This window comes from Ascidia mentula, chromosome 3 (assembly GCF_947561715.1).
Source record: "Ascidia mentula chromosome 3, kaAscMent1.1, whole genome shotgun sequence".
Classification (NCBI taxonomy): Eukaryota; Metazoa; Chordata; class Ascidiacea; order Phlebobranchia; family Ascidiidae; genus Ascidia; species Ascidia mentula.
Window position 1 is genome coordinate 14,582,389 of NC_138568.1, and position 19,659 is coordinate 14,602,047.

At 36.8% G+C, this 19,659-nt stretch overlaps 1 protein-coding gene across 3 annotated transcripts; it reads right to left on the reverse strand.

The window, feature by feature from the left end:
- Positions 1-638: 638 nt before the first annotated feature.
- Positions 639-19,370, reverse strand: LOC145894324 (short transient receptor potential channel 4-like). 3 transcript variants are annotated; one of them, XM_082982872.1, is made up of 17 exons: positions 19,256-19,370; positions 18,545-18,599; positions 16,344-16,414; positions 15,633-15,687; positions 13,467-13,537; positions 12,777-12,831; positions 4,481-4,548; positions 4,203-4,257; positions 3,944-4,151; positions 3,665-3,880; positions 3,243-3,344; positions 3,016-3,159; positions 2,633-2,866; positions 2,422-2,569; positions 2,232-2,345; positions 1,989-2,157; positions 639-1,708 (listed from the first exon to the last, which is right to left on the reverse strand). In XM_082982872.1, exons 1-17 carry the CDS (start codon positions 19,311-19,313, stop codon positions 892-894), a joined length of 2,640 nt encoding a protein of 879 aa, XP_082838998.1. In that variant the 5' UTR covers positions 19,314-19,370; the 3' UTR covers positions 639-891. The 3 variants fall into 3 exon arrangements, with proteins under 3 accessions (XP_082838998.1, XP_082838999.1, XP_082839000.1); XM_082982873.1 differs by lacking the exons at positions 12,777-12,831; positions 13,467-13,537; XM_082982874.1 differs by lacking the exons at positions 16,344-16,414; positions 18,545-18,599; positions 19,256-19,370 and having other exon boundaries at positions 13,467-13,582; positions 15,633-15,653.
- Between the last annotated feature and the right edge of the window lie 289 nt (positions 19,371-19,659).

The window sequence follows — 19,659 nt, forward strand, 5'->3', positions numbered from 1 at the left end:
TAGTCATATTTTCAAGCTTCCACGATATAACTGTTGTTGACGAACTGCTTCCTAAAGGCTCCAGACTTATCATTCCTGAAGTTTAGCGAAATGAAATTTTGCGCAGTACCCATGTTGGACATCAGGGGATTGAAATGTGTAGACGGAGAACCGAAGAGGAAGGCACTGTACGTTCTCAAACCTCACTTCCACGCTCTAACATCGTCGATACTCCAAACCGGTAATTGTGACGTAATCATGATATCGGAAGTGATAAACAGCATCAAAATTCGGGGCACACTAGAGTGCAAAAAGGCGTGTGGTCGTCTTATCCGAACTAACAACTCCCAAAGGAGCGGCGTCATCATAGAACGTCACCAATGCGAAGCGAAGAAAGTGCGTATCTTAACTATCACGTTAAGCGCCTGACTACGAAATTGGACTGCATGCACTCCATCTGATGTCTAAGGTCGCTCTGACAAATGAAAAAGAAGTTCAAATAGATAATGTAATTTGTGCTCTGGTTGGACTATTCACCTAAAAACCAAACAGCTTTTTTGTTGTATAATATACTAATAGAAATTTATGACATGATTTCAATATCTTTTGGAGCAGTACTCAAAGTGGTTTTATTTAAATTACCATGGGCAATCCTGTTTTCTATCTTAGAGTAAAGTATATTTCATTTGTATATAAACATGCATCCACTAACAATAAACAAGTGTAAGAAAATGTTGCTTGTTTTTGGTCACACCATAACATAGGGTTAAACACGCTAGCAAAATTTCAACTAAATAAACTTGCTAAATTGAAGTTTTAGTTGGAACATAAAAAAATACTTGTTTTTGGCAAATGTTTTTGGTATCATATGCATTTTCACATTATGCGTATTTTGATGAAATAAAAAGTCGCTTATTTTGCAAGCCCTTTGTTGTATTTATATCTTTCCAGAATAACCTTGATGACGTATTTTCTCGACCCTTGGTGATTTTCATTTGCATGCTTGTATACTTGATATATATGTGTGGTTTTCCGGTACTTTCCCCTGATCCATTTTACCAGTTGAAAGATGTTCGGAATAATGTTCATTGGTGGAGGAAGAACGTTTTCCCTTCGAATAAATCGAAGCCAAACTGCTGCCCGGTGAAGTTTCCATTCCACTTCAGCGTTGGCGCTCGTCTGTTCGTAACTTTGCGACATCATGGCAATCAACATGTTGATCAAAACAATGAGAACAGCAACGTGATATACAGTCACAAGCGACCAAGCGAACCCTTCAGTTACGAAGTGTTTTCCAGAAAGCGATATAAGAGACAAGTCAAGGTAGCCAAAAATTGTCCAATACAGTGACCATAGTGAACTGCCGATATCAGTAAACAGAACACTGTTGCTACAATTCGAATCAGTAGAATTATTTGAAACACAAAGCAGTTGTCTGCCAGGATTTGTGCCATAATACCAATACAATTCACTGAGACTTAGAGCAAAAGCAACCACGACTAGTGCGAATATAAAAAGGAATTCGAGGATGTTGGTTACCATTCTGGCTAATGACAATTGTAGGGGGCCAAGTCTACGAATTGTTCTGATCGAATTAAAAACACGGAGACACACAAAGATATAAGCCCAAGAAAGCAGAGCTTCTGAAATAAGTTTAAGTTCGTTTGGTTTCCAATCATATCTCGGTGTTTTGATCACATCATTTTTGTGTTGAAAAAAATCCACTGCCCTGTTTAAAATGAAAGAATTTGTGGATTGCAGTTAACAATATAAACGTTGTTAAATTACATGCATTATTCCGAATCAACGGTTTTGAAAAAGCAAGAGCTTTTTTTTGCAAGAAATGTGAGTTTAAAACACAAAATGCATTGTTATGCTGTATACCATTCAATCGGTATATGCCGGTAATTATGCCATTAAAAGGTTAATATCTTGAATTGAGTGCAAATGGTTTGTTGGTGCTCTTCAGTCGTAGCGCCTCTGTGGAAGTAAAACCATAGAAAACTTACCTCAATATGGCGCTAGTGCTTAGCAATATAAGTTGTGTGATATCATTCATATTCCACCAGTCCGAGAAGTAATTGGAAGGGCCGTGGATTTTTAATTCAACGAATTCTTGACTCCATTTTCCGATTATCCACAAAAGCATCAACCATTGAACTGGAGTAGGAGGAGATCCTAATAATGTTTACGACGTGTAAACTAATTATAAAAGCAACAACATGAAGGAATGTGCAATTTCCTCGGCATACCCAGATAATCGTTTTCAACAGATCGTGTTGCAACGTTGATGACCACCAAAACAACAAAAGATAAATCCGACATAAGGTGACAAGCAAATGCCACTGCAGGTTGTTTTATAAGCTCTGTAATAGTTTTCAAAAGGATCGAGTGTTACAAAATATAGTTGTTCACATCGGGACTAAAATGGGAACTGCTTACTTCCCATCCAAATATTTGGGACAGTCAAATAAAACAGAGACAGAACAGGAAAAAGAATTCCGACGAAAAAGTTGATTAAAATCCATTTAATCATATTTCCTTGGTGCATGTACCTTGCCCCCTTGTAGTTCATGTAATCGATGCATTGCTGAATAAAAGGTTTCTGATTACATTAAAAATTAATAGGCCTAGGATGGAATTGATTACAAACCTGTGTGTTGCTATGAGTTACAAAATTTAATAACCGCATGTCGACCGAACGGTCAAGGAGTTGCAACTTTTTACGTGAATTCGCATTATTATTTTGTTCACTTTGACCATTCTGGTGACTTTCAATGTCGTCGAACTCTTTGACCACTCTTCCCAATCGCTGTATGGGTTTTGATGTGTCCAGGTTTGCGATCTCACATTCAAATAGGCAGAGCAGACCATCAGACGAGCGAATCTGTATTAGAAAAAAAATCCTTGCTGAGATATGCATTTGCTCGCGTTGCAATTTTAATATTTAAATGACGTTTCAAATTTAAATAACAACAACACTTTAAAGTGCGTGTTGTAAAATTAGTTTTTGGTTTCAAACAAGTTGAAGCTCACCTCATCTAAAAGAGCGCACATGTAACTTTCTACTTCAAGTTCTAACTTGGCATAAAACTGACTGTGTGCTGGTTCCATTTTGGCATTTTCTCGTAATGTTGTTATCAAATCCATGCAGTGTTGGAATGGGTCAGAGCCAAACTTCTGTGTTAGTAGAATAAACAGTCAACTTGCCGCCGGCACATTAACTTTATCAAAATTTTATTTAAAAATATTTATCACTTTACCTCAGAGAGTACTGTAATATAGGCTGGACTTGATTTCGCTTTGCACATAATTTTTCTTTCATTTGCCGATTCCCAGAACACCCCGTCAGATGTGAGCATTTCCTGCGATCAACCATAAATCTCAAATTAAACGACGTCTTGTGATGTTCGGATCAAACCAGTCCGAAATCAATGCTGTGGTGTCATAAATGGAGATGTTTTGATCTCGAACATGGAATAATGACGACGGAAATAAAAAATGGTTGCATTTAACATGGTTTGGGCGAAAACGTATTAAAACTAATGAAACCCAAAAAGATATAAAATAAAGACAGATTTTAGAAAAAACAGACGACATTGGCTATGCAGGAGCAAAAGTGCTCATAACTTTGAGAGCTTCACAATATAAACTGGTATAAATTTTGAAGACTTGCAACTCTTACCTCCAATTTGTATTCATTCTCGAGGAGCAGTTTAAGAATGCTGTAATTATTACAATGCGCAGCAAGGACAACCGGGGTGAATCCAGGAAAATAGTAGTCGCTCGATGGAAGTGTAGGAGTCTGAACTTGGAGATTCGCTTCGTGTTCCAAAATTAACCTGACACCTTGTACGAAATCTTGCTTGATGGCATGGAAAAGTGCGCAACCTAAGTCCACCTGCGTTAAGCCCAAAATTTAGGCACCAGTGATTGTGGTTTACACGTAATGTCCAGTTCTAACCTTCAATTTCAGAAGTAGTTTGCAAGCTTTGACTGATCGGTTGTTGATGGCAATTCTAAGGGCTGTCCGTCCTTCATCATCAGTGCAGTTTACATTAGGAATCTCACGCATTTCAGGGTACAATAAAGATACAGTGGTTCCGTTTCGTGAGACAATTTTGATCTTTAGAAGATCTTGTGTCACAGCCGCAATGTATCGATCGTTTATGCTGAAATGCAAATTACTAGAAGACAGAAAAGTATATTTTTTTCAAAATTACCTGTTGTGCAGATTAAATTCGTGGTCTTCTTCTTCGCTCGAACTATTTTCAATATCTACAAGTTGGTAAAAAAAAGACCAGTAAAACGGTTTTGAATTTATTTTAGGGAATTGCAATTAGCGTGTTTGTGATTAGTGGCGATAAAGTGGTCACATGGTGGCGCTGAATGAAGTTTGACTAAATATTGGCAGCGGGTATTCAAATTCGGCAGCATCCGAATATTTTCTGTGTCGTCACAGCCCTTATTCTTATCACATATCCTATCATATATAACAAACCTGAAATGGACGGTGTACGAGATTGGGTTCCTTTCGGACGAGTTGGATGAGACATTCGACGTTGTCTCCTTTATTTGTAAAAATAATTTAGAATTTAAAATTCATTTGCAAATGTGTAAACACAGTTAGGTAATGAATGGGTATATATTGTTAAAACGGTTCCCTTTGTAAATTTGCAGATGTATCAACAATACAAAACGTAATGTCTGTCTTTCCTTTTATACAAAGCGTTTTTGATGTCTTTTTGCTATATGGACATAGCTCTTCTTGTTGCACTATATTTCATTTTTTGCGTGGTCCAAATCAAAAGTTAGCATGGTGTAGCAACACGCATGTTTCCCTACTTAATCTCTGTCATTAACTCTGCCACCCAACTAGTCTCGGTCACTTAATTAACAACTGGCACGCGGTAGAAGTTACTCGCTCAGTCTCTAACACGCTTGAAACAAATTAAACTCTACGCCGCCTGGCATTGCAAACGTGTGTTTCAATTAATAAACAAGTCTGCCACGGAGTTTAAATGCAGTAGTAATAACAGCAAGAACACGCAAGCAGACTTAGCTTCAGTCATAGCAGAGACTTGGAATTCTATTTGTAAGCTGCAATGGACATATGTTTTGTGTAAGAACACTTCATGTAGAGCAAAACTGGCCTAACGCTGTTTGCTGGGTCTATGTCCATGTTAATCCCTTATTTTTTGCCGTTTAATAAAACTATGAAAAACACACAAATTGCTGCCGAAGGCGATTAGCATTTGTGACGTCATAGGCACATAAAGGAGTTTGTAGGGTAAAAGTAACTACTATGAAGTAAACAATAAATGGAATTGGCACAGCACAGCCTTATTATTGACCTGGCATAGTATAAGTTGGTGGCACAGCGTAAGGAGGGAAGAAAGTGAGCTGTGCCAGTGCTAAGACCAGGTATATAAGGCAGGTGCAAATGAAGAGTAGGTGAGAAATGAAGTGGAAGTCAACGAAGAAGTTGGCTCAAGGCGGATTAACTATACCAGGATACCCTCACTGTGGACCAGGGAACTCAGTTGGAGAACCACCCAATGAACTCGACGCTGCTTGTAAAGACCACGACATCGCTTACGACAAGCTTGGCCCCCAAGCGTACTGGAAATATAATAGTGCTGACGCTGCTTTGGTTGGACGTATTCGTGATATCAGTGGGCCTAGTGCTGGGTTTGTACGTGGTGTGTTCAGTGGCAAGGAGAAACTATTCCCTTCGATGCCCACTACGCCGAAGGACTTCGGAAGGATTGCAAAATCAACTCGCATCGCGGATCTAAGGGACCTAGGTCTAACTCTTGGTTCGACAGAGGCAACGGTAAAAACTCGGTGGCAGGGCAGTTCAACTATCAGATGCCGTTGATGTCCAACCACATCGCAACTAGTTACCAACTGGGAGACAGCATCACTAAAATCCCAATACAGTTCCTGCAGAGAGACCAGCACAGAATAAGCGAGAGCGACACCAACAACACGGGAACAACTGTTCAGAACTATTTTGAAACTCCGTGGTTTGATTTACACGAGTTGTCCCATGCTCCAATTTGCAAACAGATGTGGACACAAATGCACGTGTATCAAGAATCAATAAAGAAGGATTTGAGAGCCACAGCCTATAACAAGAACACAACTGGATATGCAGCCAAGACCGATAATTTCATTAGTATTCCATATACTATGGAGGTGGATATTGAGATGTCACTACCCCGCTAGGCACAGCCTTATGTTCATTATTATATTCGCATTGTGTTGATTTGATGTTGTGTTTATTATCAATATATGTTGTGCCGTGCCAAATGGATTTTTTATTTGTAGATGTTACAGGTCGATTTAGATTTAGTAACTGATAACTATTTTAAAAGTGACCAAAATGACACAAGATGCCAAAGCATGCTCAAGCGGAGAATGTTTAAACAAGATATCCAGTCTTCAGAAAAACGAGATTTTGCGCGAGAGTGTAAACGACCCGCCAAAAGGACGAAAGTGGGCCTTCACAACGACCACTGGGAGTCCAGGAGTATGGAAGAGTCCAAGTGCGACGATTTACATAGGTTCCCAGGAGAAGGGCAGAAGCGACAATATTCATTGTCATGGGCTCTACATATCCAAGAGCTCAGGGAATTCGAAAACTGGGAACCCTGTCCCGAGAAAAACTGTGGTGAAAAGATTAAAAGAGCTAGGCATCAGCACGAGCTATGTCGGGAGCGTGAAGGATCTAGCTGCCTACGTACAGTACATGTACAAACACGTACAAAACGAAATTCCGCCAGAATTGCAGCAAGAAGCAAAGAAAGGAAAGTTTGCCAACGGGCAAAAGGGCCATTACGCCGAGATTGCCGAAGAAGTTGCGAAGACATTCGAGGGGAAGCCATCAATGAATGCTTTCAAAGCAAAATTATTTAAGAAGGATTTCCCCTACCCAGAGTTGTTGGCCAAGAGGGCATATCAGACTGCAGTATTTGGGCGCCAATCAAGAAAAATTAAAAAGGCATTCCGCAAGATGGCGACGAAGACTAGGCCTTGGAAGGTAGAGGAAGCCACTAAAGTGATTGAGGAAATACTGGCGGAAGCTAAAGATATCAAGTGGAATGGAATACAGCTCGACCATGAAGAATTGCAGATAATATTAGTTCAAGCTGCATTGGAAGCCCGTGATGAAGAAGATGGGATTACCCTTGCACCTCACCTTTCAATTACAATGAAAGAAATGAAAAAACCTTTATGTTGAGTATTACATACATAAACAAAAATATGCAAGTATCTACTGAAAAATAAAAATATGTGTTAATGTATTTTTTTGTAAATTGTGAGTATTTTAAGGTAAATTTTTTTTTTAAATGAAACATGTGATTTCGGCATTCATTTCGATTTATATGCACTTATCACCATACAAAGATTGTGCAAGAGTTGTTTCTAACGTTAAGTGCAAAGAAAAGTATCAGTACAAGTGTTTTTGTTGAAAATCGGATTTACATCACACTAATTACCAGAAAATTAGTCGCTTTGTACACTAAATATTATAATGAGTAGAATCAAGATTCAGTCCAGAGTTTCAACAGAAGCATGACAGTTCTATGCTCATAATGCAGTTGGTCATATTTAAAATTTGATAACAACTGGGGAAACCCTAGGATTTTGGTATTTGTGTTACAAACTTCAGGTCAAAAATGGATAATGCAGTGGGGCATAGATAAAACCGATAAATTGTTCCTGGAGTCAATACACACAAAATGCAATGTAACAGTTGACAACAGTGATGAAAGCTTAGATGATTTTTCTAGACAGCGACTCTGATTATATTCCAGAACCACCAAGGAAGGTGAGAAATATTTTAAACAGTTAGAAAAAAACACAACCAAGGAGTCTGAAAATCAATTGGCAAACCAAAATTTAGTCTTGCATAAGGCGAAGAAGTTTATTTATGTTTGAAAACAACAAAAAAATATTGAAAGCAACGTATTCAGTTACTAATGGTAGCCAAACAGTACATGGCCATGAAAATGGGCCAAATCGAGCCAGATTTTTTATTGTTCAGTGTTGAAAGACTTTAAATTGTAGTAAGTTTGATGATGGTATTCATTGCATAGGGACTACAATCTTTTGGCCTGAGGATAGGTATGCAGGGAACTGAACCAAGGATTCCGCAATTGTTAGAAGACCGAAAACAAAAAAGAAAATGTTAAAAAAGAACAACTAAATAAGGGTGTCAGATAAAAAATATGGTTCAGCATCTGAAGATGAAGAAATGTAAACTTGCAGCGATCAATCATTGCAAAATATGTTAAATTGGTCCCCAAACAAAGATGCAGAATTAGGAAAGAAACAAAAACAGGAGAAAGAAGGGTCAGACAACATGAAACGAAATATTACTTTTAACACCAAGAATTAAAGCAGTGTATTGAAATGTGGCAAAAGTTTTTTCTTAAACACTATAAACATAATTAAAAAAAGAATCGCCACAGCTCTTTCAAAAGTTACAGAAACAGAGACAATGCATCCAGATAAACGAGGCAAGATGGAAAACCACAACAAAATCGACAGCCAAAGAGAAGGTGTTGTCGAAAAACACATTCAGCAGTTTGTCACAGTTGAGTGGCACTGCGTTAGGAAAGTATTTTCGTGATGACCTGACCGTTCAACAAATGTACAAAATATGGTGCACAAAAAAGGTCATAAACTTAAAAATTTATAAACCAAAGAAAGATTCTTGTTACCTATGTGTTGGTTAGAATAACACTCCTCTTAGAACAAAAGTGAGCAGCAAACTTTAAAATATCTGAATCACAGATGAGGCAAGAAATTTTAAAGCAGCAATTAAAGAATCCGACAAAAAACATCATCAACAACTGCAGTTGTTGCATTTGATTTTGAGAAGATATTATTCTGTCCTTATGGCCAGTCTTCTTCATTTTATTACTCATAAAGGCTAAGAAAATATAAATCTACCATTACAGATATTAGCTCAAAGAAAACTTCCTGCTTTTTATGAAACGTAAGTCAGGAAAAAAAGGATCTTATGAAGTTGCAACAGCTGTGTTTAAGTATATTTAAAGTTTGAAAAAACTTGGCAAAAGTGTTGTTCATCTGTTTTTGTGAAAGATGTGGTGGTCAGGACAATAACACAACTATCATTGTAATGTTGTCTTATGCTATCTTGGTTCTTGACATCAAGGAGATAACTCTAATTTTATTGGTATCAGGTCATTCTCAGAATGAAAATTACATGCTCATTCTCTAATTGAAGGTGCAACCAGAAAGAAAACCATATATTCTACAGACCAATGGGAAATGGCTCTAAAATAGGGTTCAAGAAACATATGCCTACAGTTGAGAGTTTAGTTATACCGGTGTTTATGATTTTAGGTCTCCGTCAAGTTTTCCCCAGTTTGCATCTATCTGGAGGTCCACTTTTTAATAAATGAAGGAATAAATAAAGGCGAAAAGATTTATTGGTCCAAGGTAATGCAGTTGAAGTTACAAAAAGATAAACCCGGATTGGTTTCATTTACGTAACAAAGCTCTGATCAAGATTTTCAAAAAATAATTATTTTAAATCCAAAGCCCTAACAAGAAAGTCATAAAGCAATGAAGAACAACCCATTTCTAATTTGCCACAACTCTACAAGAAAGAACCTGGAATAACAACAGATAAATTTAATAGTTTGATAAAAACCAATACCACTACATTTTTTTCAGTTTTTCAAGCCTCTTTCTGTTAACGCAGAAGTAATGCCATGCTTAGGGGAGACCGGGGATAGCTCGGACGGTTTTGGGAAAATTGCTCGTTTTTAAATTATGAACCACATTCTTAAATTTTATTTTGTTGCAAGTAGTAAAGCATTACTCAAAAAACAAAAGGTTTTTCGTTCGTTTTAGCTCACTAAAAATGTTTATTCAGCCCATTTTTTAAACAGGTCTCAAATGTGTGACTGGGGGTATTTCGGACAGCAAGTTTTAACAGAAGTCTTTTTTGTTTATTTAACAAATAACTGAAATCAAACTTGGCGCAATATCAGCATTGGGGCATTAGCGCATAAAATATCATTCAAGCTTTCAGGAATCGGGGCGTGGCCACTTATCGTTTCGACCCTTCCACACGTTCATGCTTTGGGTAAATCGTGTACGTTTAACGGCAGCACGGATATCATAGATTTTAGAGTCAACAAACGATTTTTTATCTTTGGGACTTTTTCTTACTGCCAAAATTCAATCATTTCATCCAGCCTCTGTTTATTCTCTACTATGACCGATAATTTTTCATAAAACTCAAAATTGTTGCCTTCTCGCGACTTTTTGAGATGATGTCCGAAGTATCCCCGACCACGTGACGATAGAAATTCTTAAACTATGGCCGTATTTTTAAAGGTTACACAAAATCACCATTGGCTTATCCAAGAATACATATTTGATTATGCAATCAACCCAAAATTACTGCATTTTGATTAACTGTGACAGATATATATCCTTCCACATACAAATTGAAAAACTTGGTTTCACTGATAAATTGACTTTTTCGATTATAACTTTTTAAGCAGACATGATTTAATTCCAAAGTTCCTGTTAACGTTTGATGGAGACATAAAGCTTTTGTAAAAGTGTCTTAACAATACCTAATTGTGACGTAAAACACCTGGTCCGAGGTATCCCCGGTCTCCCCCTACTTTCTTTCTGTTAATCAAGATAGAAATTATGACACAGTGAGCGATTTGATACAAAATATTTGAAATCAGCCAATTTTGTGTAATCTGCGTGTTAATTTTTCTTATTGTGCTGTTGCTTTGCATTTGTTATTTGTTTGTTTTTATATGTTGGTGTTGTCTTTACCACCATGGGAATAAAACAAAAATATATTTTGTGTTACACTTGTATCACTAAGCAATTTTTCAGGGTGTTTTTCTTTATTTACATTATTACCAACAAATTTACTAAATTTAAATTCAAAAAGTCTGCGGAAAAAAAGGACCTTGCCATCCAGTTAGAAACAGTCTGAAGAACATAAATTTTATTTCCTGTGAGATAATGTAGAATAGCTACTTGGCAATGTAATACTGTTCATTGAAGTCCTCGTACATTTTCAAAGGTTAATGTGGTAGTTGATTTGGCTATGTCCAATTTGTGTGTACTTAGTGTGTGTAAAAAAAATGGCTATGTCCATTAGCAGGCCCTAAAATGGGAAGGACTGGTGCATATTTGACTAATTTGTTTTTGCCCGTTTCTTTGTCTGGTATTTTGTGACATGGCACAGTTTAGGGGACGATATGTACTTATAATTCCGACCCCGCGTCATCAACGTGTCTGACATCACGATGCTGCAAGTAAAGATTGGCTGAAAATAATTTTTTGGGATAGGAGTTCTTCAATAAAACGCGAGTAGCGCAGCGGTTAACATTTCTTGGGCAAATTTTGAATTGAGGCAAACAAGAAATTGTTGAAGAATATAAGTACCAAGCACCAAGGACAGAATTTGAGGTTTAATTTAAGAAAAATGTTTGCAATTAATAGCGACTAGCGCGTCAGGTAGCTTTGGTGTGCGCTTTTACTGCGGCGATGAAATATTGATCGTATGGGAAAGGACAACGGATGGAACAAGTTTTTGTTGGTTCGTAAAACTAAGTTCAGGAAAATTCCTTTGCGTTTCTTTGTACTTGCATTCCTTCACAATTTCTGCTTTAAAATGAACGTAAAATATTCCTTTTAAAAGATTTACTGCTACACTTGTTTTATTTAAAAACTCTTGGCTAAACCATTGCATTCTCATCCAATCTTAACCTACAGCATTGTGACGTGATGACGCGAAGTCGGTATCACAAATACACACTGTACATACTAATAACCTTAAAATACCAACTAAAGCGAAAAATTAACAAAATTGTTTGTGAGAAAATCGCAACAAAACATAAAAACTGTGCTTCGTTGCAGTCTGTATTACACAAACCAACTGCATGGTCACAGAGCACATAATACTGACTCTCAGTTAACAGCGACTAAAATGGTTTCACCCTGTATCTGTGGTGTTACACGAAAAAACTGTTTGGCATGCACCAACATCTTATCGAAACATAGTATGATTGAACCGACTTTTTTCCCGCTAGCTTGGTGTTAAGTGGACCGAATATCGCCTAACGCGCGTCACGAACACATGACAAGCAAGCACCTTCAAAGAAATTAGAAGTTATGTGCCGGTTAACGAAAATTATAAAGTACAAACTTCAAGTTTTGTCCGTTTAGCATTTGAAGAGGGGATTTTCTGACGTCACCATGTGGTCATTCGGGTGAATAAAATGTAATTATGACGCAAATATATCCTAATCCATTAATAACACCCGAGAATCTTGCAGGTGGGCGTTATATAAAGTAAGGCGATAATTCTGGCAGTATCAGATTTTATGCACCTATGCAAACGACTATTTATCGATGAACCACTCTGCAACGAACTATATCTATCTAGTAAACATGAGAATAATCGATTCTTACTGTAATATAACAATACCAATTACATCATGACCAACAAAAACTATAACCAAATTTTGACACGATATACTACATGCAAAAACACGCCAAGGCTCCGCAAATGAAACGTAAATTTTTCCTGCAGTGTTACGAAAATAAAATCCACCTAATCAACATTAAGACCACATGTTATTATTTTTGTTACTGCACAACACTCCTCGCATGACCGGTGATCAGTCAAGCGAAATGAATCTTACTCTCGGTAGAAAATTTGTCTTGCTGAACAACATTTTAGCCAAGCTCACGAAAAAAAAATATTTTTTACTCACATTTCGTCCACAATGGATATATGATCTTCATCTTGACTGGAACCACTTTCTATATCTATTACGTTGGCAAAAAAGGTAAAAAAGAAAAACGGTCTTTCAATTTATTTTAGGGAGTATCCATTAACGTATTTCTAAGGGCTATTACGCGATGTCTATTGACTTAGTGAAGAAAGTTAATTCCTTGAAACACTAACGTGGTTTAACAATTGAGAATAAATAATTCAATGGGCAAATAGTAATAACGGATAACACATTCTTAAAGACTAACCACATTCTTAGTAGCGATGTGCCGGACCGAAACCGAATATTCGGTTGGTATTTTTTATTATTTGACTGAATACGAACATTGTCACTAGATCCAAATATTGTCAGCAAACTTTAAATTCAATGTGTTTCACTCAAATTACTACAACTACACTTGGTATTGTACATTGCCGTCAAAACATGCGCACAAAAATAGAATTGTCCGAAACCAACACCGGATAATTTACCTCACGAATAACGACATTAGAATATAATTATCTCTCTACACGAAAATACAAACAGTCTGTGCGCTTTTTGGAGACCAATATTTAAATTCATGACGTCATCCAACATTGGGATTCGGTCCGTGTTTGACTAAATATTGGTAGCATGTATTCCTGTTCGGCAGAATCCGAATATTTTTCTTTGTCAAACAAACAAGCAAACCTGAAATTGTCGGTGTACAGGGTGGGATTCTTTTCGGAGGAGATATTTGGTAAGACATTCGACGTTGTCTCCTTTATTTGTAAAAGTAATCAGGAATTTATAATTGATTTGCAAATCTGTAAACACAGTACGGTAATAAATGGGTATTGTTAAAACGGTATCCATTACGAATTTGTAGATGGGTCAACAATATAAAACGTAGTATCCGTCTCTCATTTTGTATCAAGCCCGAAACATGTGGGATTATTAATATGTATGCATGTATGTATGTACTTATTATTCCGACCACGCGTCATTAACGTGTCTGACGTCACAATGCTGCAAGTAAAGATTGGCTGAATATACATTTTTCTGGATAGGAGTTCTTAAATAAATGCATGTAGCGCAGCGGTTAACCTTTGTTGGGGGAATTACTACACTGAGGAAAGTTCTTTTGAATGTTCGTAAAACTACCTTAGGATTAGGATTGATTTTGGGTGCTTAGTACTTATATTCCTCCACAATTTCTGCTTTACCTAAAGGCAAATTTGTTTCTCCTAAAAGTTTTACATTTACACTAGTTTTATTAAAAAACTTCCAGCTAAGCCAATGCATTTTCAGCCAATCTTTACCTGCAGCATTGTGACGTGATGACGCAAAGTCGGTATCACAAATACACACTGTAAATCATATATAAAAGATGTGCAGTTGTGTGCAGCTTCATAGTTTACACAAACAAATAACCTTAAAATACCAACTAAAGCGAAAAATTTACAAAAGTTCACAACTAAACACAAAAGCTGTGCTTCGATACAGTCGGTATTGCGCAAACCTACTGCATGATCACAGAGCACTTAATACTGACTCTTAGTGAACAGAGATCAAAATGGTTTCACCCTGTATCTGAAAAAATGTTTGGCGGGCACAACTGCTTTACCGTATTTATTCCGCTAGCTTGGTTTTTAGTGAACCGTATCGCCTAACGCGTGTTACGAACACATGACAAGCAAGCAACACCAAAGAAATTAGAAGTTGTGTCCGGGTTAAAAAAAACATAAAATGCAAACTTTAACTTTTGTCCGTGCAATGAACATTATGTTTATGTTTAATAGGTTAGGTGCATAAAATCTGATACTGCCAGAATTATCGCCTTACTTTATATAACGCCCACCTGCAAGATTCTCGGGTGTTATTAATGGATTAGGATATATTTGCGTCATAATTACATTTTATTCACCCGAATGACCACATGGTGACGTCAGTATCACATGGTGACGTCAGTTACGTAACCCTTTGTAGACTACATAGTTACATCACAATTGCTTGTTACAATCTAAATTCGCTCCATTGCGTTTGGGTAGCAAATCACTTTCTGGTCTAATTGGAACTTGACAAAAATGTTCGGGTGCGGGCAAGTTTTTTCTGAGAAAAGTAACGAATCACTATGTAACCATTTATTATTTTAAAGTTCGAATCTTTTGTTTACTTGTCCCCAAAAATGTAAGAATTTCTGTCATCAAGACACAAATACTAAAATTGTTGAAAGGAGAAAGTTTAGCTTGTGAGAAGGGAATTTTTTCCTGTTTTCTGGTCGGCGTTTACAAGCGGTCGTTGCCATTTGCAACTATGTGAAGCTCTGTAGGTTGCGGCAGCCAATAAGCCATGTCCACATTTTCTTGCAACACAATATAATGAAACGAAAATCCGCTAAATTCTTTGTTTGGTTTGTAGGAACAGAATCCACAGTTTTGCAGCAATGTTGCAACAATAGAACAATAGTAAATAAAGTAGAATACCAGACAAAAAACGATTATTTATTGATTAACCACTCTGCAACGAACTATATCTATCTAGTCAACATGAGAATAATCGACTTTTACTGTAATATAACAATACCAATTACATCATGACCAAGAAAAACTATCTCCGAATTTTGACACGATATACTACATGCAAAAATACGCCAAGGCTCCGCTAATGAAACGTAAATTATTCCTGCAATGTTACGAAAATAAAATCCACCAGATCAACATAAAGACCCCAAGTTGTTATTTATGTTACAGCGCAACACTTCACGCATGACTGGTGATCAGTCAAGCGCTTAAATCTTATTCTCGGTAGAAAGTTTGACCTTCTGAACAAGATTTTAGCTAAGCTCACGAAAAATAAATATTTTTTTTAACTTACTTGTCGTCCAAAATGGGTACATCATCTTCATCTTGACCGGAACCACTTTCTATATCTATACGTTGGCAAAAAAAAGTAGAAGTTAAACGGTCTTTCAATTTCTTTTAAGGAATATCAATTAGCGTATTTGTGAGGACTATTGCGCCATGCCGAATGACTTAGTGAAGAAAGTAAATTCCTTGAAATACTAACGTGGTTTAACAATGGAGAATAAATAATTCATAGGGCAAATAGTAATAACGGATAACACATTCTTAAAGACTAACCATATTCTTAATAGCGATGTGCCGGACCGAAACCGAATATTCGGTTGGTATTTTTCATTATGTGACTGAATACGAACATTGTCACTAGATCCAAATATTGTCAGCAAACTTTAAATTCAATATTTTTCACTCAAATTACTACAACTGAACTTGGAAATTTTCATAACTTGCGCACGAATATAGAATTGCACGAAACCAGTGCTGGATAATTTACCTCACGAATAACGACATTAGAATATAACTACCTCTTTACACGAAAATACAAACAGTCTGTGCGCTTTTTGGAGACCAATGACGTCATCCAACATTCGGATTCGGTCCGTGTTTGACTAAATATTGGCAGCAAGTATTCGTGTTTGGCAGAATCCGAATATTTTCTGTGTCGTCACAACCCTTTTTCCTAACACGTCATATGGTGTATACTTTGTCAAACAAACAAGCAAACCTGAAATGGACGGTGTTCGGGGTGGGATTCTTTTCGGGGGAGATCTTTGGTAAGACATTCGACGTTGTCTCCTTTATTTGTAAAAGTAATCAGGAATTTATAATTGATTTGCCACTCTGTAAACACAGTACGGTAATAAATGGGTATATATTGTTTAAACGGTATCCATTACGAATTTGTAGATGGGTCAACAATATAAAACGTAGTATCCGTCTCTCATTTTATGTCATGCCCGAAACATGTGGGATTAGTAATATGTATGTATGTACTTATTATTCCGACCACGCGTCATCAACGTGTCTGACGTCACAAGGCTCCAAGTAAAGATTGGCTGAATATACATTGTTCTGGATAGGAGTTCGTAAATAAATGCATGTAGCGCAGCGGTTAACCTTTGTTGGGGGAATTACTACACTGAGGAAAGTTCTTTTGAATGTTCGTAAAACTACCTTAGGATTAGGATTGATTTTGGGTGCTTAGTACTTATATTCCTCCACAATTTCTGCTTTACCTAAAGGCAAATTTGTTTCTCCTAAAAGTTTTACATTTACACTAGTTTTATTAAAAAACTTCCAGCTAAGCCAATGCATTTTCAGCCAATCTTTACCTACAGCATTGTGAGGTAATGACGCGAAGTCGGTATCACAAATACACACTGTAAATCATATATAAAAGATGTGCAGTTGTGTGCGGCTTCATAGTTTACACAAACAAATAACCTTAAAATACCAACTAAAGCGAAAAATTTACAAAAGTTCACAACTAAACACAAAAGCTGTGCTTCGATACAGTCGGTATTGCGCAAACCTACTGCATGATCACAGAGCACTTAATACTGACTCTTAGTGAACAGAGATCAAAATGGTTTCACCCTGTATCTGAAAAAATGTTTGGCGGGTACAACTGCTTTACCGTATTTATTCCGCTAGCTTGGTTTTTAGTGAACCGTATCGCCTAACGCGCGTTACGAACACATGACAAGCAAGCAACACCAAAGAAATTAGAAGTTGTGTCCGGGTTAAAAAAAAACATAAAATGCAAACTTTAACTTTTGTCCGTGCAATGAACATTATGTTTATGTTTAATAGGTTAGGTGCATAAAATCTGATACTGTAAGAATTATCGCTTTACTTTATATAACGCCCACCTGCAAGATTCTCGGGTGTTATTAATGGATTAGAATATATTTGCGTCATAATTACATTTTATTCACCCGAATGACCACATGGTGACGTCAGTATCACATGGTGACGTCAGTTACGTAACCCTTTGTAGACTACATAGTTACATCACAATTGCTTGTTACAATCTAAATTCGCTCCATTGCGTTTGGGTAGCAAATCGCACTTTCTGGTCTAATTGGAACTTGACAAAAATGTTCGGGTGCGGGCAAGTTTTTTCTGAGAAAAGTAACGAATCACTATGTTACCATTTATTATTTTAAACAATGATTGCAGCTTATACACAAATATTATTTTAAAGTTCGAATCTTTTGTTTACTTGTCCCCAAAAATGTAAGAATTTCTGTCATCAAGACACAAATACTAAAATTGTTGAAAGGAGAAAGTTTAGCTTGTGAGAAGGGAATTTTTTCCTGTTTTCTGGTCGGCGTTTACAAGCGGTCGTTGCCATTTGCAACTATGTGAAGCTCTGTAGGTTGTGGCAGCCAATAAGCCATGTCCACATTTTCTTGCAACACAATATAATGAAACGAAAATCCGCTAAATTCTTTGTTTGGTTTGTAGGAGCAGAATCCACAGTTTTGCAGCAATGTTGCAACAACAGAACAATAGTAAATAAAGTAGAATACCAGACAAAAAACGACTATTTATTGATGAACCACTCTGCAACGAACTATATCTATCTAGTAAACATGAGAATAATCGACTTTTACTGTAATATAACAATACCAATTACATCATGACCAACAAAAACTATCTCCGAATTTTGACACGATATACTACATGCAAAAATACGCCAAGGTTCCGCTAATGAAACGTAAATTATTCCTGCAATGTTACGAAAATAAAATCCACCTGATCAACATAAAGACCCCAAGTTGTTATTTTTGTTACTGCGCAACACTTCACGCATGACTGGTGATCAGTCAAGCGCTTAAATCTTATTCTCGGTAGAAAGTTTGACCTGCTGAACAAGATTTTAGCTAAGCTCACGAAAAAGAAATATTTTTTTTAACTTACTTGTCGTCCAAAATGGGTACATCATCTTCATCTTGACCGGAACCACTTTCTATATCTATACGTTGGCAAAAAAAAGTAGAAGTTAAACGGTCTTTCAATTTCTTTTAAGGAATATCAATTAGCGTATTTGTGAGGACTATTGCGCCATGCCGAATGACTTAGTGAAGAAAGTAAATTCCTTGAAATACTAACGTGGTTTAACAATTGAGAATAAATAATTCATAGGGCAAATAGTAATAACGGATAACACATTCTTAAAGACTAACCATATTCTTAATAGCGATGTGCCGGACCGAAACCGAATATTCGGTTGGTATTTTTCATTATGTGACTGAATACGAACATTGTCACTAGATCCAAATATTGTCAGCAAACTTTAAATTCAATATTTTTTACTCAAATTACTACAACTGAACTTGGAAATTTTCAGAACTTGCGCACGAATATAGAATTGCACGAAACCAGCGCTGGATAATTTACCTCACGAATAACGACATTAGAATATAACTACCTCTATACACGAAAATACAAACAGTCTGTGCGCTTTTTGGAGACCAATGACGTCATCCAACATTCGGATTCGGTCCGTGTTTGACTAAATATTGGCAGCAAGTATTCGTGTTTGGCAGAATCCGAATATTTTCTGTGTCGTCACAACCCTTTTTCCTAACACGTCATATGGTGTATACTTTGTCAAACAAACAAGCAAACCTGAAATGGACGGTGTTCGGGGTGGGATTCTTTTCGGAGGAGATATTTGGTAAGACATTCGACTTTGTCCCCTTTATTTGTAAAAGTAATCAGGAATTTATAATTGATTTGCAAATCTGTAAACACAGTACGGTAATAAATGGGTATATATTGTTATAACGGTATCCATTACGAATTTGTAGATGGGTCAACAATATAAAAAGTAGTATCCGTCTCTCATTTTATGTCAAGCCCGAAACATGTGGGATTAGTAATATGTATGTATGTACTTATTATTCCGACCACGCGTCATCAACGTGTCTGACGTCACAAGGCTCCAAGTAAAGATTGGCTGAATATACATTTTTCTGGATAGGAGTTCGTAAATAAATGCATGTAGCGCCGCGGTTAACGTTTGTTGGGGA